A 22603-nucleotide genomic window follows, 5' to 3' on the forward strand; every position below is an offset into this window, starting at 1 on the left:
TTCCTCAAGATTAGCATAGCATACCATTTAAAATACTTATGTTTTGGAAACAATATCAGGGAGATGGGGTTTGTTAGCTGCATCACACTGTTGAGTCGTTCTCAGAAGTTTTCTACAGCACGTTCACACATATGGCGAGGTATGGCCATAACCTCTGCTGCAATAATCCGTTCCCTTAGCTGTGGTAGGGTGTGAGGGCTGTCTCTTATACACATCTAGATGTGTATAAGAGACAGCATTCGGGCTGTGTGAGCTGTAGCCCCATCCTGATGGAACCACACGTCTCCCAATGCTTCATTTTCAACAATGTTTTCCATCATGGGCTGCAAGAAATTTTGCAACATTGCAGCATAGCGATCGGAATTCACTGTTACGGTTACTCCCTCCTCATAGAACAACTCAAACAGTGTGTTGCTGCTAATGGCCCCCATCTTCCAGACATTGTTTTCAAAACATAAGTATTCTAAATGGTATGTTATGCTAATCTTGAGGAAAATAAACTTTCTTCTTTATGTACCTCTATTACTCTTATATTTTACCTCAAAACTGCTTAATCGGTTCTCCCCCACCCTGTATATTGAGAGGTTGAGATTGTATTGACCTTTTAGGCAATTAGAAAGATTTTCCACCCTACTATGAGTATTCTAATTAAAATATTTAATTTCAATCTTTAAATATGTGAATTTGAAACTAGAAACAAGACAATTACAAGTATATAAGACTATATATAAAATGATTAAAAGCAGTGAATGGATATAAAATATTTGAATTGTGCACATGTTTATTTCAAACAGTGTTAGCTTTTCTCATCACTTAAGTCTCGTTTCAAGTCGTATGAGGTTTGTTTGGTTATCGTTCAGTTTATGTTAAGTATTGGTTTATTGGTCTGAATTAAATGGGAACAGTGCAGTCAGTCACTCAGTCACTACTAGTCAGTGTGTATAGAAGGTAGAGTCTGGTAGATTTATAGGACAAAAAAACTAGTAGATCTATTGATAGTGCTGTGCACTGCGCTATCAGCTACCTATCTGTTATGTGACTTTCAATGTTTAGAAGATCTGCATTCCTGAAGTGTTTTTGTATATTGAAGCCAGTTAAATGGTCAATATTTAGCTCATTACCTTGCTCCATACAAACTTTACAAAGCTAATGAATAGACTTACCAATAATTGTTTACCCAAAAACCCCTAAGTGGTAAACACTACCTTGGCCTGTTGGCCATTATTGAAGGCAATAAGTGCCCTTTTTAGCCATCCATTATGATCCATATACTGTTATTGTTAGTTAGGCTAATTGCAACATAAAAAATACCACTTCAAAAAGACAAAAAAGTTGAAAAAATCAATAAAATCAAATAAATCAAAAAAATCATGAAAAAAATCAAAAAAATCATTGATTTTTTTTTTTTTTTTGATTTTTTTAAAAAAATCAAAAAAAATCGCCAACCCTGATTAGAAATAAACATGATTTTTTCGAAAGATCATAGTTTTCCAGAAATAAAATACGGTGGAAGTAAAAATTTTTTGTCATTACAAAATAATGCAAGAAAATAACGATTTTCAAAAGCAAGCATGTCTCACGTCTGTGGAAGTATGCCTTTTATCAGAAAATGCCCCTCATTGTAATAAATGCCTCCAAGTTACTTCTAAGTAAAGGTACGACTTGAATTTGGCAAGATTTCAGCTGCTACAATAATCGTTACGACAAAATTATAATCACACACGAGAGCACATCCATAAATTGCTTCCAAAACTCACCCGTTACTAGAGACTCGGTGATTTTCTTCTTTGGACTTGACTTTGATCCACCCTTTCCTTTGCGTGAGGATTTGGCAGGGGGTTCCTCCATGACCGGTCTTGGAATTGAAAAAAAATTATTATCAGAAGCAATTCATACATTCATGGAACCACCACTTCATAGGTCGAATTATACAGAAACAACAGGTACTAATCTGTGTGCAGGATATAGTTCTTACTATTAATGAGACACTAATATCCACTGACTAGCCAGTAAAACCTGTTGCAGAGCTTACCTGTAGTAGATGGTGTGCGTGTGCAACCACACAGCACTCTGAGATACGGGCACTTCGCCCTCATTCTCAGCGTCGCTAGGCGAGAGTTCCTGAGAATAATGCCTTAGGGCCTGGTACACCGTCATGTTGTACGGCAACACCTGGTCACCTATGAGGAACTCTAATTTGTGTTGCTGACTTCCTTGACTTGACGATATCGAGGCCTGTATATCAAAAGCAGATCATTAATTGGAGGAACGATACGACTGACGGTATTCAACAAGATAAAATATCGCATAATTTCCGTTGAAAGAAGGCAAGACGAAATTAACAAAATATTGATGAAATAATAATGGATTTCATGGCACCTATGGTTTGCCAATACAAATGACACTAAGTTCACACGATCAATTTTTTTTTTAATTTTACCAGAATAGGTAGAATTTTGTCTCATGTCAACATTCGATTAATTGACAACAATGGAAATTGTGACCCTTGAAGCCATCTATGGATACTAACCAAGTTATCGTCAATGTCGTCATCATCGCTGTTATCATCGTCACTGTTGTCGTCGTGTTGGTGGTCGCGCAGTCTAGCGTAGCCTCTGACTACGAGGTATCGCTCAATGGCCTGGACGAGCGCCAGCGGGTCAACCTTGACTGGACCGCCGCGCCACTCACGCAGCCGCGTACATGAAGGGTCCCGCTGAAGGTTGCACTGGAACAACGAAAGAATTAGCTGCCGAGACGTGTGAGAAAATATACTTTTGAACTTATTGATATCAATTGCTCCTGATCAACACCTTTAGAAATTAGATCATAATGCAAAAATAATATTGTGGTGGTTACGCAGACACAATAGCTTTCCTTGAAAAAAAAGATAAAAATCGAATTAGTTACGGACACTAATTGAGGTAGAAACACTAGCCAATAAGTTACCCTCAATACACAATGATGCATGAAAGGGAAAGAGTTTTTTGTAAAAATATCATTTATTCTTCCTGGGAAAGTGCTGCTCATTTATCATGTGATGCCTTTATTATAATAAAGTACAAAGTACAAAAACCGTCGTGCATATACAACAGCAAGTGCAGCACAGGGTAAAATATGCCTACCTTCAATTGATGAGTGTTAAGAAATTTGATGGCTGAGGTGGCACCTCCTCGTGACCCAGCGCCGGCACCAGACGGCAAATCATGGACTTTCACCGGGAACTGTTCGAGTTGATTAACGCACGACATCAGCTTCGACAGAAGGCCAGTGAAGCGTGACACCACATTCGGGTCACATCCGCCGCCAGGTTGAAGAGGATCGAGCTGCAATCAAATCCACATTTACAATTGCCTTCTAAACACCAATCGCGAATTTGCATATTCACCACAGCCATACGTGCTAATAGGTACCTACCACAAGAAACGCCACGTTAAAGTTGAAGCATCAAAGATCTCAAAAACAGAATTTATTAGGTAATTATTTATCTTAAATAAGAAAGTAGGAAATGAACTAAGGAACATAAATTTAAAGAATTGTGCATACAAAACCTAGTGCATATCAAAATAAAATTAATCAAATGCCTAAATTAAAATGAACGCTAGATCAGACATTGCCGTATGATGGTGTTTATGATAATGCCTGACTACTCACTGAGCAGCCGAGGAAAACGTGCAAGAAGCTCCTGAGTCGCTCGTCTCGCGGCGTCTTGACTATGTTGGCGATCACTGCAGGCTCGATGATACCTCCTGCAGCCGTCTCCAGTGCACCACTGTTGATGGGACTGGCTCCTCCACTGCTCTTGGTGCCATCATTACTGGGCACGTGCAAGACATATGCATGAAAATAACAATCTTCGCTTTCCACACCCTACCAAGCTTAAGTTATAGAGACTGGAGAAATGTAGTCAGCAATGGTAGCTTCAGTATAATGGAAGATCTCACTATTAATTGAAATATTCGTTACCGCTTCAAGAAAGTTCAAGAAAGTTTATTAATTAACTCGAATTAGTTTCATTTTAGAAATAAATAAATAACCATCAGACACTTAATGTACAGATTCTAGAACTTTCAGAAACGCCCAGACTTTGAAAAAGAGAATGACAGACTTAAGTAAAACGTTACCTTGAAGCAGCGACATCATCAGCGGCAGTGCTTGTGCCTGGCACCGCAGTCTCCTGTAGTTCTTTAACATTTTTACTGATGTCTTTCTCCGGTCGTTTGTCAGTGGCCGTTAGATAAAGTAGGAGTGTCTTCACAAGCCCCGAATGAATGAGCTCGAATGATGAAATGTCCGAACCCGTGACGATATGCATCATCTCCGAGAGTGCAGGAATGCAGTTGCCAGGCTTTGGTAATAAAATACGAATGTTACACTCTAGTTACACTATAGCAACTTCGTCCTAACATAAAATTTCATTTATAGAACTACAATAAAATAGAAAATATGCTAATCCATAAGAAGGATTCATGAACTAAGTCAAAAATTCAGTTACCAATTCAAATTTTAATAGAAGGATGGCATTTACACTAATTCTAATAGATTAAAGCGCTGAGTAACCTGCGTGTGCAGTTGCTGAATGGCGCCGATGAGCCTGTTGAGCACAGTTAGAGCAGGATGAGTGAGACCTTGCAGTTCCAAGCCGAAGTGTTCACGGTCAAGCCTCATGGCCTGCTCCCGGACCCACGTCTTCACGCTCTCCCGGTGACGACTGCTTGTGCTGCAGCTCGTCTGAAATCAAGTAATGCATTGCAATGAAGGCAATCGGTGGGAAGTCGGTTTAGGCGATAAATTTAAAACTTATTTAAATTTTCTTCAAATTACACGATAAATATCAGTTTAGATTTTAAGCTAACATAGCAGACGATTGTAAAGATTGCGTGAATCATGGATAGAATTACAAACGAAAAAAATTGCTGCATGGCTAATGCATTGTAATAAGCAAATCTATGAAAATTCCTAAAAAAAAGTTAGCTTAACTCAGACTGGGGATGAAAATAGTGAATAAGTCAAATCTATTTAAACCTTGCATTCAGAACATTGCAGTAATCATTATAATTAGTGATCACGTGGTGCCACGCAGCGACTCGTTAATTGAAGACACACGTGATATCCCAATAATCAGAAGACGTCTGTCGCTCACCTGCACGTGCTGTGGAATCATTGAAGAGGGAGCGCAATAGCTATTACTTCGGCTGCTCAAATTCTTGTCCTGAAACGTGAAAATTATAAAAAATTATCAAGTAGGAAATAACATGATCATTCTTTCGAGTTTATGCAATAATATGAGCAAATATCGCCTAGTGTTCAGAGAGGAAAGGTCTTTAAGCGTGATAGGAAATTTCGAGTTTATGGGATGAAAAAAAACTGAAAAACTATCCATCCGATCAGCTAATATTGAGTTTCTTTCTGTGCAAATAAATCAAATTCGCCAATTTCTTCACGTGGCGTTCAATATGTAGTTCAGAGTTCAAATAATCTTCCTTCGACAGAGTACAACTGTACATTACTCTGCCCTTTACAGTATGAATACGCACAATGAATACATTAAAATAAATCAATTTAATTAAGTCAACTAACTTGACGACTAGCTTTCTTATGGAACGAATAAAATTGTTCATCTTCCTAATAATTGTTTATCCTTCTATTCAAGTTTCAATTTCTCTAATGATAGCCATATTGTGTTCACACAGAGATACCAACAATGCTTGCAATCAACTTCTCAACTGTTTTCACCTCCCATTACGCCATCACGCACCTATGATAGAATAACCCTTCATAACAAAGCTTTTTCTCTCTTATGCCTCTAAATTAATTGTCCCTTTTACGCTCTCTCCAATACGATAATCTAGTTTTATAAACCACCGTAAATAATTTCAACACAACCAAAGATGGCAAGTGCCCAACACGTTCATGGTAGGAATAAATTAAGAAAATTTTTCTCAGAAAACAAAAGGGGCTAACGAGAATTAAATTCAATGTCTTAATCTTACCTTGACCTCAGGAGGAGGAGCTGCAGTGGAACTGCAGCGCCCCCACCTAACAGGGTTCAGGTTGGCCAAGAAGCTCGAGCCGCTCCTGCCGGTACCGGCTCCTCTGCTACTACTGCCGCTGCTGCTACTCGAACCGCCTCCGTGAGTCTAGGGTCAGAATTCCATTCATATTATCAGCAGCTTCCCTAAATCAAGCTACCTAGAGTTGTGAGTCTTCCTTACTCAAGATCTTTGTTACATGTGAATGAGCTCTTTTAATTGCCATTTCATCCTCAAGACCACGAATGCAATTTGCAGAAAGCAAAGGCAAATTTAATAAAGTTCGACCGACTTAATTCATCATATTGGCAAATTGCTTGAAGAGAGCGCAATGTCTTTCTTTCCTAGTGATATTTTTCGCAGTATACGAGGGCTGGTCAAGCTAAAATAAAATTCCACAATACACTTATTCTTTCTATTAGTTACGCAAGCTTCAAGAACCTTAGCTGTAGGAGCAGATCGTCCTCCGTGATGAGAACTTGCACCTCCCAGATGCCATGCTGAAGTGCGATTAACGTTATTGCTGTTGCTGGTGTTGACAGGCGTATCGGGGCTACTAGCCGTCGATGATAGAGCTGAGACAGGGATAATATCATAATAATATTCAATCTAAAATTGATCTCGTCAACCGAGTAGCATACTTCGAAAATTATTCATTAAAATTCAAAAACTGAATACAATTGTACTGAATCATGATATAATTGTATATCATTAGACGATTTAGCAAATCATAATAACAAGCCTTAAAAATTCTCGCGTTTCCAATGTATGCAAGAATGAATTCGAACTCAACACACATTTCATGAAGAAATCTCCAAATGAGGTAGCGTGTTGCTGTGGAGATTCCTCTTGCCGCCTGCTCCTCCACCTGCCGCCAGAAACACCACTGCCACCACTGCTGCCGCCGCTGCCACCACCACCACTCATTCTGTTCGAGCGCTTCTTCTTGAGCACGTCTGAGAGACGCATAGGCGGTGAGCTCGTGAGCTTGCTGGCCCCACTAGAGCCGTGCGCAGTAGCGTTGCTAACGCCAGCTGGAAACGTTAGGAATGTTGGTTATGGTAGAAGTAAGTTGCTACCACTCAAGCGAACACCACAACAGACAAGAACTCTCAAATTTGTCTGAGATTGAAAGAAAGGTAAAGCACGAAGGCATGTATGGGTATATTAAGAATTTATAAATTTGCCTGTAGTAGTATTTATTTCACACGAGGCAACAGTTAGGAGGTTAGATCAGAATACTAAAATTCCAATGGATTAATTGACTTGATTATATAATGGATAAATTTACCAAGGCGAGACTGAGAATATAAACAATAAAGGTGTTTTTTAGAATAGTGCAATTTTTTAAATTAAATTCGCCTACCAATTTAGTCAATACTCTTACGATTAACGTCCAACATAGCGAAAAATTTTATAGTCGAAACCTATAGGGATCCAAACATGCTAATAGAACATTTCTAAAACGAAGAGTATGACACGAGGTTAGAACATAACAAGAAGTAACATCAGGGGCCATACTTTCAAAACTCGCCAAGTGAACGTAAGTACTTACGCTCTATTTTCTTGTCTATGATTGGTGGATTTTGCTTGAAAGGCCGTTAAAAACTGGCTGATGAACTTACAATCTCTTAACTTTTTTTGAAAGTATAGGCCCAGAACAACTAAGTACCTGCAGTGGCGAGAGACGTGACGTGACTGCTGACGGAGATGCTAGGTTCAAGTAGCTGAGATATGGGAGCAAGTCCGTCTGACACTCCAGCATGGGGAGGAGGGTAGCTGTGCATCATTGAAGAATTTTGGGCAGAGGAAGGAGTCAGTGAGGAATGCGCAGAGCTGGACCCAATGATGGGAGTGAGGTGACTCGAGTTCATTGGAGAAGCAGTAGCCAGGTGAGGCATGGATGCGTTATGCAGAGACAAACTCATGCTGTTTGGTTCGCCTAAACTGTTGATGGAGCGTGCAGCTGCTAGTAGGGGACTAGCTGACAATGCCACTGAACCACTCACGTTCGGATCCATTGACAGCCACTCGGTACCAGCATAGAGAGAACCACCCCCAAGTGATGCAGGTAAAGGCGGCATGAGGATGTTATTGCTGCTGCTGCTGCTCACATTAGACGAGCCCATCATTGGCATATAACTGCCAACAGTTATGAAACTGTTACGCTGTGATGAAAGAGGAGTCGAGGTAATACTGACACCGCTACCTAAGCTGGTGCTCATAGCTCGCACGGGAGGAGCAGGAGGTTCAGAAAGCTTCTTGATCTGATGCAAGACGCCTTCTCTTCTGAAGTACACTGAGAAAACTTCTTGTAGCTTCCTCATGAGCAGGTCTGCCAGTTGCAAGGCACTCACAACAATCTTCAAGTCATTAGATGATAGCATTGTTGCCAGTTGAGACGAGAAGTGCTGCAATAAGAGTTGTGAAAAAATCAATGATAAAATTAAACTCTTTAAATTTCCAAATCTAGTAAATAGTAGAATGTAATAGTGACATGTAGAATGTAATAGTGAAACGAGTGATTTCTAATTGGGATGGGTTGTATAAAATAATTGAACGATTGACAAAATAGGGAAAAAAAGCAGAAATCCAAACCTGAGGTCTGATGACCTCCTCAAGAAGTGGTGGGTTAGCGAAGTGAACCATCCTCAGCAACGCCTTAAGAGTGCGATGCTTCACTGCTGGCCCGGCACTCTTATAATAAACTTCATATAGAAGATTGAAGACGCGTCGTAGGAAGTTGGCTGCGAGTTCTGCGTTTGACTCCAGGCAACTTTTGCGCGGGTCTTCTTCCTAAAAGCGAAAATAGATAGTTTTGAGAACTAGAGGTCCTTGACTGGCGGGAGAGAATCCTCGTTACAAAATATAACCATGAAATCAAACAACAAAAACAAAATGTAATACAAGTACATAAAATAACACCGAGCGATAAATTCGTCCTTTTCGGTGTTAGACTGATAGGGATAAATATGAAACACAAGCCATTCATATTCATCATCTTGCCTTCCTTGTCTACACTCAATAAATATAAATCGTGCAATTCGTTGCAGAGTGAGTAAAACTTAAGTACTCCACTTGAAGCATTAAGGATAGACCTGGGGAACACCACTAGACACCATCATCACCTCAGATTTGTGAGCATCAGCTGACGTGGTAACAGACATCTGCCATGGCTGTCTGCCATCCTGCCACTGCCACACTGACACCGAGGCTGCAGTCACAGCAGGAGAAGTGTTGTTGCTGCTCGCTCCTGGGGCGGTGGTTGCGACAGAGCTCAAAGTTATGGTGGCCGAATCTTCAGCAGCAGCGTCTGTAATGATTACGGCATGAAATTGACCAACTTTATTAATTTCAAAATTCATAGTTTAAAGCGCAGTATTTGCACAACAATTCACCAATTTGGCATTAACTAAACACACAGATCAACAGAGACGAGACGTAAATCATTTAATGCCACAAGTTCAACAAAACATAACCTGACTCACCAGAAACTTCAGCTATGTCACCGGCTGTGATGGTTGTTGGTGGTGGAGGAGGGGGTGGAGGTGGAAGGGAAGAAAGGGGAGGGGGAGGAAGAAGATGGATTGGTAGAGGGCAAGCCTCGTTGCCGTGCTGTGGAGGCATCAAGGGGAGCTGCAGAACGCTTTGGGTCGTGGCAGTGCTAAGTTGTGGAGGAGAAGGATGATGCAAAGCCTCAGATGTTAGGGATAGTGAAGAAGCCATAGAGCTTGCCATGTTAGGGAGCGATGGTGGAGGGTTAGAGAGAGATGGCAGTGATGGTGGCAGGGATGACACGGGTAGAGGAGGTAGGGCAGTATATTTAACGGATGAAGGGGTTGAGTAGGTGGCACTGAGGCTGTAGTCCACAGCAAACATTCCGGTATTTGGCAAGCTTGGCAAAAGCTCGCACGCCAGATTAGCTATCTCGTACTGCTCTTGAGGCGTACGGGCGCTGATTTCCAACTGACAAGACAAGAACAATCACATCAGATATTGGTTTGTATCAGGAACATTAATCAAGATTAAGAATAAGTATTCAACCTGACAAACAGAACAAAATATAACTAAAAACTGCGTTCGATGTCATTTCAAATAAAAATTCAATATAGGCTGTGTCATTTTAGCTTGTACGCCTGAACAACCAAACACGACCGCGAATCTCCAGCAGCCGTGCCCCCGTTCAAGTAAGTCTTATTCTTCGCTCAGAACATAGCTAATACATTTTAATGCACAGCATACGTGCTCGTAGAGCGTAACACGCACAGAATAAAAGCAATAGCAACATGGAGCGATAGGAAATAGAAAAACATGGTCCCAGAATTACTGCACAAAAAAGTCCCAAAGGCAGACGTCGAATCTGAATCAATTCAAGTAACAAAAATACATCAAATTTCATTATTTTAAATGTGTTTTATCTGACCTCCTCGCCGTCAAGGCCACCAGCACTGCCATTAACAGTGATGAGCTGCACGAGCGTCTCCGCCACGTTGTTCATGAGAAGCTCTACAGCGAGAGGCGGGCAGTTGCAGCACAGAATAGCCATCTGACGCAGCACTAGGATCAAGCTCGAGCTGCTCAGCAAGCTCGGCACGGCTACAACCTAAGGAAAAATTACACGACGTCAGAAAATTCAGAATAAATGAAATATAAAACACAGTTCTCTTCTGTGGCCCGTAACAGAACTGTGACAAATTAACGTTCATTTCATGCAGGTGTCATGGAGTGGTCAGAACGCGTTATTCAACTAGATATCGAAAACTAAGCAAGCTTCAGCAATACTGATGTTTTCTCTCAAGGTCCTGCATAGGTTATTTTTATTCACACATGTACAAATACGTAACACTTTTGACCTTTTATTAAATACCAAACAATATGATGTGTTAATTTTTTTCAATTAGCTAAGCAGGAGATAGAGACTTGAAGAAATAAGTATCTTACCAAAAATACAAGGTAGTCACTAAAAATACATTTAAAGCGTTAACAATTACAAACAAATCATCAGCTGAAACAAATAATAAGAGCAAGCTAAACAAAATGTTGGATACTAAGGCTGAAAGTAACGTTAATTCATTCTAAATGCTTCAAATGTCGGTTAATGTTGTACCACAATGCAATTTCGTTCCATCCAACTGCATCGAAATTGACAGTAACCCCCCTAAGACTGCTCAACTTGACAACGTTTCGATTTTAACGAGAGTAGGTACATTTGTAAACATGCTGCCAAAAAAAGAGTTAATAGAGCATTAAATCAACTCACGAGGGTTTGCATGTTGCTCAGCAGTGAGTGCTTGGCAATGAGACGCAACTTCTCAGGATTGTGCTGGAAATTATCGATGAGGCGTGAATATGCGAGACAAGCTGACTCAACGCACTTCTTGTCTCCCTGCACAATACGAGGAACTTGTAAATGAGAAAAATTACCGTACGGACAGAAATTTTGTTGCAAAATATGTCTGAATATTTATCACGTCAACACAATCTGTAATTCCTGGACGAAAACCAACTTGTTAAATCAATGAAGGAGACAGAAAAATAAAATCATTCTAATCTACAATGAAATGTGATCATGCACGCCATAGGCGGCAGGAACGTACCGTTGGGGAGATCCTATTGGCGAGGATAGGAAGGCTGTCCTCAACGAAGTGGTACGTGGAAGGCGTGATGTTGAGGCAGCAGTTGGCCGTTATGTTGAGAGCTGCTCGTGCCGCAGGCAGTGAGAAGAAGTCCAAGTACATCAGGCAGCTTGCGATTCCTCCCTGATGAAAACAATATAACTCAGTACTCACTGCAGTGAGCGACAGAGAGCGCATTTTCTCGTCGACGAAAACGTGAAGTCACGGACGGACGGACGGACGGACAGACGGACATGGCGAGCACAATAGTGCATTTTTTTCCATAAATGAGAAAATGCGCTAAAAACATTCAACATGAATAAGAATAGATTCAAAGGGAGAAACCATTTGTGAAAATATTCCATGTGTTCATGACGAAAATTTAGGCTAGCTAAAAGAACTTCAATGGAAAAAATAACAGTAATGGCCAGAAAGAATAATTAGTAAAAAACTACCTTCATTCGAGATGGATCAAATTGAGTTTAAATAACTTCAGATAAATTTTGAAAAACAGCCATAAGCTGTTTTTACAAACAAGTATTCCAATTTGAATAGTTACTTGCAGGTGAAAAAATCAACAACAAGCACGTAAATTCAATTAATCTAAATTGAGATTTACTTTTCATCTACCAAAGTGGAGCTCTTTGAAAGTATCAACTCACAGCCTGCAGTATAGCTTTGGAATGTTTCTTGCTGAGAGCCTCGAGAGCCGTTAGACTTTGCTCAGCAACATCCATGCACTGGATGACCTGAAGCTTCTGTAAGAACACAGGCACAGCATCCACTATAACACCAGCAGATCTAGGCAGCGCTTCCAGCATGTATGTGAGAGCACGACACGCGTGGTTCATCATGTCAAAGTTGTGCTCCATGTTGAGAAGCGTTATGAGTGCTGGTGTCACTTGTTTGATGGGGAAACCAGCGAGGGTGTCTTCGTTACCCATCACAAGTAGTTGGCACATTTCGATGAGAGCTTGCAACTGCTGGCCTTCGTCGCCCGTGGCCTGCAGCCCGATCAGCAGTTGGTTGGCTTTACTTCCTGCAAACCCGGCCAATTGTTTAATTTCTAATAAAAACAACATTAAATTGAAGTAAAAATTCTAGTGAAACCAGGGCTCTGACACAAGCACACGTTTTTACACAAATATCAATAAATGACACTTGACAATTGCCCACCAATGGAACTTGAAGCCGAGGATCTGTTGAGGAGATGATGCATGCGCGGGGCCAGGCTGCCAAAGAGAGAAGGAGGCAGCCCACGAGCAGCCAACAGGGATTCCAGGCGCCCCATTTCCGAGTCTTCTTCGCTTGGGTCAAGAAGGATACCAGCGGCGCCTGCGCCCATGGAAGTGGGGGCGGTCACGGCACCAGAACTGGAAGCAGCAGCAGCACCAAGAGCAGCACTGCTGCTATTTGCAGCTCCCGACATCACTCCCGATGGTCCACCGCCTGTGTAGAGTCGAGCGTCATTCATGATCACTATGATTTTACTGGTAAATTTCAATTTAGCACTTGAGATAACGGTCGAACAATGCAGTTTTTTAGTGTGGCCAAAACTTATTTTAAAAGTCATATTCTCTCAACCGTTTGCAGAACATTTAGAAACCAAAGCTTTTTTGGAACATTTTGGTGTCACAAGCATTTAACATCATCTGTCTGTCATATACCTCAACAAAGAATTTCAAAATTTAAACGTTAAACTTACTTTGATCTCAAGGTCATCTTAATTTATCGTACCATAGGCAGCAAACCGTAAAATTAACTACAATAATTCATACAGGTATCAATACTTCAGGACCACATTACAAAAGTTTTCACTGGCAAAGGCATGCGTTTCAATATAATTTAGATAAATATTCATACTTATATATTACACGATAATGAGATAAGCACCAACACATGAGCTACAAACCTGGAGGCGGAGGGTCGAGTCCAAGAGCAGAAGCAGCAGCACCGGCTGCCCCACTGCCACTGCTACTGCTGCTGGTGCTGCTACTGCTACTGCCGCCGCCGCCTTTACCAGCACATGCTGACCAGTGCTGGCTGGTGCTTGCACAAGTCCCCGTGTTGGTGGTGTTTTTGTTGTTGGAATTTGTGTGGCGGCCGCTGGATCTTTTTCCACCGTTGCCGCCAGAAGATTTCCTACCACTACTGCCAACAGCTGCGGCTGCAGCAGCTGAATTCGACGAGACACTCGAGGGAACTCCACCACTGACAGTGTTGGATCTGCCCCTCCAGTAGCTCCTGGACTCTTTGCCTGAACTTCTCCGAGAAGACGATGAAGGAGAAGAGCCACGAGCGCTGGTCGAGAGCAGCCCTCCAGGTATACTCGCACTAGATAGTAAATCTCCTGCTTGATGCTGCGAACGACGAGAGTCGCGAAGTCGCCTGAATGTGTCCGTGAGAAAACCTGTCAAGACGATCATTGCAGTTAGGATACAAATTTAAATCAAATTATCTAGGAGCAATAAGTTTGCGTCAGAACAAATAAATAATATAACAACCATTTGATTGAATCGTAAGAACAAAAGGTGGCTAGGCTGAGTGAGTTCACCGTAACTCGAATATGAATTAATACATAACTCACCGCCGCTGCTACTGGTGACCCCCGGAGGAGCTGGAGCAGGAGCAGTTGGAGCAGTGGTAGAGTAAAGCCCAACTGGAGGGCAAGTAATAGTCGAATAACCGGGCTGCAGGAGATGTCCTGTAGAGGGGTTCAAGGGAAGGGGAGGAGGGTACGTGTTGGGGTTTCCGTAAGGGTACTGATACTGCGCCGAGTAAGACGGAGGGAACAAGGAGTAACCCCCAGTCTGGGAATGAGAAGGGGGAGGAGGAGGTTGGTGACGAGGAAGCGTTGGGGGATGATGAGGAGCGTAGTGATATGAAGGCAGAGATGGCGTCACTTGATGGTGCGTGTAACGAGGCCCACAGCCTGAGGTGGACACAATTCCCGCCGCACGACTCGAGTGTGTCGACAAGTCTATGGCTCCACTAGAGGAACCTCCAGCTACGGCCGCGAGTCCTGCTAACCCGCTGATACCACCAATGGAGGAGTTGTGTTGGGGCAAGGCAGGAGGTAAATGAGGCAGGTCACTGCCGTGTGAAATACCAGTAGCCCCACCGACAGTCACAGCACTTAAGCCGCCACTGAGAGCAGACGAGACGGTGTTCAGAGAAGACTGGTGGCACCAAACTTGCTGGCCCGTCGAAGGTATTATGTTTGAAGCAACAACCGTCGCTGCCGCACTCGGGGTTGAGACGCAAGAGACGTTGATGTTGCTTGAATTATCGCTGTAATTCTGCTGTGCTTCGTTGCGCAGACGATTTCTTAATGGATATGACTTAACGATGCCGAAAGAATTGCGGCGAGGCTCACTCTCAGCTGAAAATAAGTGTACCTTGAGTTAGCTACCTGAATGAAAATTATAATACGATAATTAATATGTATGTGCAATAAGAAAGCGTGCCAATGTTGGGCTCATTATCAATTGGAGAGATTGCAAAATTTCCAGTTAAAAGATGCGAAGTTTAGCAGTAATTGAATTGGAGAAAAATTCCACGTGAATAATTATGCTTCAATTCGACCGACCTGTGGAGTGAAAAATTGCATAAACGTTTTGCAAGTTTATACTAAAATAAAGAATCTTCATAGAAATATATCGAATCAGGACTCGAGCTGTATTTTGTTACCAACGAAAATTCGCCAGGACAACAGCACTGGCATTCAAAATTATCAATACGAGGACATAATTAAATAAATTTGGGATGCAGGTTAGATTTCAAAGCATTGCAAATAATTTCCCGACACTTAAAACGTCCATCGAGATCAAATCAAAATGTGTGAGTGATGACCGAAAAAGCATGCCAACATTAAAGGCCACACTCAATGCAATACGAGTATAAAATTCCAATGTATTTGTTAACAGTACTCCGTACATGAGATGGATTAGACGACACAAATAACTTCCAGGTTCCATCAAAATTAATTAATCATACGATAATTCCACAGAAACCCTAACAAGCTCGTCAGATCCTTAAAAGGTTCCAGTACGTGGAAGAAATCTAATCAATCTTCAAGCTAAACCTTCCCAGAGGAAGAATAGAAATAACAAAGGGTACTAGTTATTCCTATTCTCTCTTATTTATCGTACTCAATATTACATAGAAGCAAAGGGCATGCAGATTTAACTTGTACTAAGATTAATATGGAGATATGCTCAACATAAATGCGCCTTGAAAAAATGCTCGAAATGATTATTTTAGAAGAAAAAATAAATAAACGGGGGGGGGGAATGTCTTATAGCAAAAACTGGAAGAAAAATTCTTAAAGCAAGTAAACATGTTGTCCCCAGTCCGGAAAAAGTGTCAAGGTTTCAGTGAAGAAAAATACCCACACTGCTACATCTTCATAACATTTATGATACGACAGTACGGCATATCTGAACATCATTTCAAATAATCAAACTTAGTTGGATAAACTGGTCTAAAAAAACAGTTTGGACAAACTGGTCTAAAAAACAGTTTGGACAAACTGGTCTAAAAAACAGTTTGGACAAACTGATCTAAAAAAACATTGGAATCCGTTAACGAAAACATTCCGAACCCATAAAACTGCATCCGAAAGCTGTTATTTACGGATACTTCCTTTACCACGGAAACAACTGCCAAACTTGAATCTTGCTTCATTGTGGCACATGAAGCGAAATAAGTGTTAGGATGATATTACTACTCAGTTCCAGCGATTGAATTCAATAAATTACATCAGGACAGATTCGTAAGGTTAATAAATTATGGTCCCAGCGTAGTATTTCAACGTTTCAGGCAAATGAATAAATTCTACCTAAGTGTGGACTCGATTGATGAAGAAAAATGATCCAATTCAAGGCGAACGTTTTACCATTTTAAACATCTTATACCTCATTCTACGGATTTCCACGAGTTATAAATTTTTCGGCAATATAAGTAAAATTAATAAAATGTGTAAAAATTTAATTTTGATTCGCATATACGCATCCCACTTGAACTCCACATTATCGGTTAAGCGCTATGTACGAGTTAGTTCTTCTAAGCAATTGACAAACTAGAATGGCTTTACAAATTTACACATAATTTCGTGTACAAATAGAGAACCATTATGCAAAAATTAGAAAACTTCGCTACGACTCCAACTGCAACAAGAAATATTACATACTTCAATTACATTTCCTCTGCAGGCCAATGTATTAAAAACGCAAAAATACTCCCCAAATTGAGTGATGTTTCACTAGTTACCTGACGCAGTCGAGACATTAGTTTGTCTAGATATTGGAGTGCAACCAACTTGTGTCTGGGCCGGAACGGTTGCTGCATTAATGCAACTATTGGCGGTAACGTAAACAAGCGTTGAAGTATTCAGTGCTTCAAGAGCTATTGATTGATTTGAAGTTGCATCGGCTCTGCTTTCAGGAATATCTTGGTTTACTTGATGACAAGAACGACCCGAGCTCTCACTGTAGGAAGCACATGCATTTGCGTCATGGACAATTCCCGATTCGGAAGATTTCGGACGACAACTTTCGTCCGATGAGATTAGAGCAAATTGCGGTACAATAATCGGTTTGTTGGGACAAATTTCTTGCATATTTAAATTTAATTCCCGTGGTGGCGATGCGTCTTCAGATGAAAAGCTGTCATCGTTGGCGCTGTTGTACAAGTCCGCGGGAAATTCTAACAGTATGCGTTCGACTTCTTCTGGTACCAAGCTAATTATGCGTACATATTCAGGATGATCGAGTATCTGAATATATTGAGTGGGAGTCATATCCTGCATGAAGCGTTCGATATCATAGGACTCTGGATCAAGAATCAAATTAACGATGGGGTGATCAATCGTGAGCAGGTCTTGCATCAAGGCAAGGTTTCTTTGGCCATCAAAACCATCATCATCATCAGAAAACATCAAGGAATTGGCGTCAAGATCGCGACTTGAATTAACCCTTCTGTTCCCTTGATTTGCAAGTTCGTCTTGGTTAGAATCCTGTACCATGATGAAATCGTTCATAGCAGGAGGCACATAATCGTTTCTGTCATATAAATGGTCAATGTCGCGTATTGGAGTTGGCGATCTGGCCATCCGATTCTGGGCGTTTCTGCATAATATATTGAGCATGCAAGCCAAGTCATCTTCCTCGTCAAGTTCAAGAGATATAAGGTCGTCATGGTCCACGTTGCTACCCAAATTCAAGGCAGTCGATAACACGGGGTTGATGCTACCCAAATTCGAAGCAGTCGATAACACAGGGTTGATGCTACCCAAATTCGAAGCAGTCGATAACACAGGGTTGATGCTACCCACATTCGAGGCAGTCGATAACAAGGTGTTGACATGTGTATTGTCGGTGGCATGAGAGGAACCTTCAATCTGATTGCCTACATGAACAATGTCACTCGAATGGTGTTGAGTAGTTGACGTTTCGATGGATTCAGATACAGAGCTCGTTAGATTTGAAGTATGGGTAACATAAGTTCTGGCGTACGGATTAACATAGGACGATGGCGGAGCCATGTTCACATGCCGCACCAGCGTCCGAGGCACTGGATTACTCCTCACCCTGACGGAAGATCGAGCCATAGACGATCTTTGATCTATCGCCCTACCAACAGAGCGACGAGTTGTATACAAATGCACTCTACTTGCAGTAGAAGTTTCATTATTGGCACCAGTACAACTAAGAAAAACATTCGATTGACTAGAGCTTACGGGCGCTTCAGGAATGCGACCGGAAAATTGACGCGATCGACTTGAGCTACGAATTTGGCCACGTGACCTGAGAGGATTGCTCTCAATGAAAGGCTCCGGAGGGACAGGAAATCTTTGAGCATCTGCTGTTCTTCCATGAGCACGATGGCGAAATGAACGGTGGTTGGAACGACTGTTTGGAGGGTTTGAATCGAGATTCGTTGTACTCCTAGTAGAAGGGAATGTTCTGGTTCTAGTAGCATGACTGCGAATCGGGCACCTTGCCCTTGCTTGAATATTTCCAGGACTTACACCCCTAGGACGCTCAACGGGAGCATATGCAGCTCGAGAAGTACGGATAGCTCGGCCATTGCGCAACGATGTAGGGAATTGGCGAGCACCTCTGCCCGGATTTTGATCCCCACAAGATCCTCCTCTGCCTTGATGGAATCCGTAAGACTCGTCGACAGAATCTAGAGCCGGGCCGTTAGAATAATTTCCTGCAAGTAAACGCCTGTTAGAACGTCTGAAGCTGCCTTTCCCTCTTCTTAGAGAACCGGGCATATTTCCGCGCGGTTCCATTGTCTCAAGGGCGATTCTAGACGTTGAAGGCAATGCGTTAACTGAAGCTGAATCTATGAAAGCTTGAGATTCGCGATTTTTAGCTGAAACGGAAGAACTGTGAAATCGAGAAGGGTGGGTGGTTGGTTTTGTACAGTTGGAAGCAGATTTTGGTATCTTACTTACAGGCTCTCGTGATGCAGCAGATGAATCGCCAAATAAATTTTGCTTACGTGAGGAAACACTGCCAAGATGTTTGTTGGGCAAGGAGGGTTTATGAAATGTAGAACACTTCAAGTCTCTCCTTGACCTAGCCTGAAGACGAACAGCCGTGTTAGTAGGTGGTAAAAAATTAGCCGAATCGCTGTAACTAACTATAGCGCCGAGCTTCCTCCTGCGTTGTGAAGACTGAAAATTTCCTTTGGAACTTTCAACGATAGGCCTAGTTTTGGAGTCCAAGTCTCTGGACGTCAACACCGTCAACTGCAATGACCCAGTTTTTCGACGAACCCTTGTTCGCGTACTCTCTAAAGCTGGATGAAGATCAGCAGTAGCCGTCGGTTTGAATAAGGTAGCTGGAGGCTGAGCCTTGATACAAGAAGTCGTAACCAGGGTTTCTTCAGGAGATTTTTCATTTAGGTCGGAGGGAAGAGACTCTGATAGACGCAAGATTTTTTCGGGCAACCCATATAAACAGGCACTCGAGTCGGTGCGATGGCGTTTGTTTGAATTTATTTCCAGGCAAACAAATGATGGAACATCGGTGTCGTCGACGTCATCGAATATCAACTCAATGCCTATATCGTTGCCATCAACTTGTGGATGCTTAGTCACAGCTGACCTTGAACTAGCACCAGCTCTCGATGGCAAAGCACTAGTATCAATGCTTGTGCTAGCCATTTTGGAGCTTTTACTAGCCGCTTTATAGAATATCCTGGTGAGGACAAAAGCTTCGGTTCAAACTTCCTGAATCATTTTATAGCGTGACAAGCGTTTCGCTCTTTGTGTTTTTCACAAAATCTTTTCAACTTAAAACTGGCTTTTATGCTAAATGGCCGAATGGAGTGTAAGATGACGCACCTGTGATGACAGGAATGAAATGATAATGAGCTTATGTGCATGACGTAGCACTGAAAAAAAAAATTAAGTCATGCCTTTCTACAGATTAATTTAATACCACCTAAAAACCTCATTTCACGAGGCAGAAACTGCTCAAGTTTGATAACCCGCATACAATTATTAACGATTATTTGCCATGGCATTTATTGTGCAAAATCGTGTGACCTATATCGACATAAGTGATGAGAGCTCACTGAGACGAGAATGTATGAGGAGAAATTTCCCACTATCTTATCTACACGAGACGATATAGGAGGCCCGGAAGTCGGATAGTTGCTAGTACCAGTTTCTTACAGATGATGTTACACAATTGAGTTTTATCTATTATATATAATCAAAGCAAATAATAATTTTCCATTTCAAAGCGCTCGATCGAAAAAAAATTCACCTATTTATATACAATGATTAAAATTCTGGAGATTCACAGGTTTTCATTTGAATTGCTATTTCTTTTAATGGTGAAGCTGATCTAGAAAAACTTTACTGATGAGACAACCGTTTTCATGTATTTACCTTACCGATAGTACGCGACTAAAACATTATTTGACCATGAAGATCAATTATCAAGTTTTGACGGCTTCAAAATGAGATTTATTCCAGATTGAACTATGAGATTCTTTGACAGAAACAAACCAATATATAATAAACCCATCTCAGGTTCTACCAAGTGCATGGAAGACTAAGAGGACGATTTCACCGGCATCAGCGATATAAGATAACTTACAAAATAAAAGAAACACCCAAACTTTCCAAACAATTTCGGACGTGGGGAAAACTGCTACTTGGGGGAAAAACATTAAGCCGATCTCAACTGAAGCTGAAGAATTATTTTTACCATAAGGTATATATAATTGACAAAGTAAAAAGAAAATTAGGGAAAATTAACAATAAAATTATAGATTTAAAAGGTAATTCTCACTGATAGAGGTTATGGAATGCGACGTAATATGAGTCTTGAGCGTTCGAGTATCTGCACACTGGCATGCTCGGTCTTACCTTGTGGCAGAGGCAGAACTGAAAGAGGCAGATCCAAGAAGTTGCCAGTGGGGTTACTGGAGGCAGCAGGGGTTGAGCTCTGAACGGCCGGGGGGGTCTGTACGGGGTGAGAAAATTCAGCGAGATTTGTAATGCTGAAGACACCCGCAGTAGATGACGATGAGGATGATGAAGAGGATGGTGGAGAGGAGGAAGTCGAGTTGCCAGGTGAAGAAGCCAGCGCGACGTTGATGGCTTCAGAAGAATCGACTTTTAGGGAGCGATATTTAGGGTTATGGACTTGGGGGTGCGTCGGGGCAGCCCCACACGCAGGGCTATTGCTGCACGACGGAGCGTTGGGCGATACACGACGCGCGCGTTTCGACTCGCTGGGACCGTCGGTCTGTTCAAAATGCAAAACACAAAACATTGTAAGTTATCCCTCCCATCAAAAAGAGAATCACTACATTGAAAAATAAGTGTTATAAACAATATAATAACTATTTAATCGAGTATATATACAAATATCGGCACTGCGGGCAACCATGAATAAATTTTTCACTTTTATCTCACCGAATCTACAGAGCCTGTACTTCTGCCGCTGGTGACCCTCCTTCTCTTGGCAGGGTAGGCAAGTGGCAAGGATTCAGGGAGGCTGGCCAAATCGCCGCCAACTCCTAACTGGGCGCTAAGTCTAGTGAGCCTTCGCGGGGTCAATGGGGACCTTGAAGGTGACGAGCTGGCGGAAGATCTCACTCGCGGGGACCTCAGACTTTGTCTTCTGGTATTAGCAGGAGACGCAGCTGGGGAGGACACAGCCAAACTGCGGCGCGTGATTCGCTGATCTCTCACAGGAGGTGAGGGGCCTAAAGGCAAGCTCAAGCGTGGGGCCTTGTGCGACCTCCTCGTGGGAGTGTGATGTTCAGCAGGACTCAATGCTGCTGGACCAACAATGACTTCAGCAGCTGCTCTAGCAGCTTGTTTTCTTGTCACTGGACAAGAGAGCTCCTCTTTACTGGGAAGTGAGTTAGTTACAGGAGAACTGGGTCTGCTTGGGCCACTATCCTGGCAACCCTTAACACTGAGATCAATTGCAGAACAATCCAGAGCTGAAAACTTGCGCTTTCGCAGAGGAAGAGAGGATACACTGGCCACTGTGGATGATGCCTCAGGCGAGACAGAAGGAAGTTGCGAGCTGGCCACAGCGTTACAACTCTTGCCACTGCTACCACTTGATGAGCGTGCTCTTGTCGCAACGCTTGGGCTGGGAGGGGTTTTGCAGCTCAGACTGCTCCTACGACAACCTGGGCTCCTAACAGAGGTGCTCACAATAACCGAAGTGGCAACTGATGAGCTGTGTTGAGAACGAGAGGGAGTGTTGCGGGAAGAGCTTGAACCGTTTTTGAATGAGTTGATGCTAGTAGTACTAGCACCTTGTGATGAGGCTGGAGCTGGCAACCGAGACCCCCCTAGTGGTATGCTGCCAGCCTCACAGCTCCGCAGCTCGGCCATAGGCACTGCCACACCACACTACAGGCATGCCAACAACACCTGCAATGTAACATGACCAAAATTATGCATTC

General features: G+C 42.2%; 1 protein-coding gene across 1 annotated transcript in view; it reads right to left on the minus strand.

The window, feature by feature from the left end:
* LOC108669567 (E3 ubiquitin-protein ligase TRIP12) overlaps positions 1 to 22603 on the minus strand; it is a 42413-nt gene that overhangs the window by 9583 nt on the left and 10227 nt on the right. The window contains exons 3-26 of the mRNA XM_047879711.1: positions 21594 to 22571; positions 21042 to 21423; positions 14235 to 15029; positions 13560 to 14057; positions 12824 to 13096; positions 12310 to 12686; positions 11630 to 11791; positions 11293 to 11418; positions 10456 to 10635; positions 9521 to 9998; positions 9161 to 9345; positions 8631 to 8828; positions 7705 to 8443; positions 6830 to 7066; positions 6474 to 6607; positions 5994 to 6140; positions 5144 to 5212; positions 4561 to 4731; positions 4125 to 4348; positions 3655 to 3817; positions 3126 to 3326; positions 2531 to 2728; positions 2033 to 2235; positions 1758 to 1855 (exon numbers count right to left, since the gene is read on the minus strand). Coding sequence (XP_047735667.1) covers positions 1758 to 1855; positions 2033 to 2235; positions 2531 to 2728; positions 3126 to 3326; positions 3655 to 3817; positions 4125 to 4348; positions 4561 to 4731; positions 5144 to 5212; positions 5994 to 6140; positions 6474 to 6607; positions 6830 to 7066; positions 7705 to 8443; positions 8631 to 8828; positions 9161 to 9345; positions 9521 to 9998; positions 10456 to 10635; positions 11293 to 11418; positions 11630 to 11791; positions 12310 to 12686; positions 12824 to 13096; positions 13560 to 14057; positions 14235 to 15029; positions 21042 to 21423; positions 21594 to 22532 — 7177 coding nt within the window. The 5' untranslated portion in view covers positions 22533 to 22571. The remainder of the gene's footprint in view (positions 1 to 1757; positions 1856 to 2032; positions 2236 to 2530; positions 2729 to 3125; positions 3327 to 3654; positions 3818 to 4124; positions 4349 to 4560; positions 4732 to 5143; positions 5213 to 5993; positions 6141 to 6473; positions 6608 to 6829; positions 7067 to 7704; positions 8444 to 8630; positions 8829 to 9160; positions 9346 to 9520; positions 9999 to 10455; positions 10636 to 11292; positions 11419 to 11629; positions 11792 to 12309; positions 12687 to 12823; positions 13097 to 13559; positions 14058 to 14234; positions 15030 to 21041; positions 21424 to 21593; positions 22572 to 22603) is intronic.

Source organism: Hyalella azteca, unplaced genomic scaffold (genome assembly GCF_000764305.2).
Source record: "Hyalella azteca isolate HAZT.00-mixed unplaced genomic scaffold, Hazt_2.0.2 contig3643, whole genome shotgun sequence".
NCBI lineage: Eukaryota > Metazoa > Arthropoda > Malacostraca > Amphipoda > Hyalellidae > Hyalella > Hyalella azteca.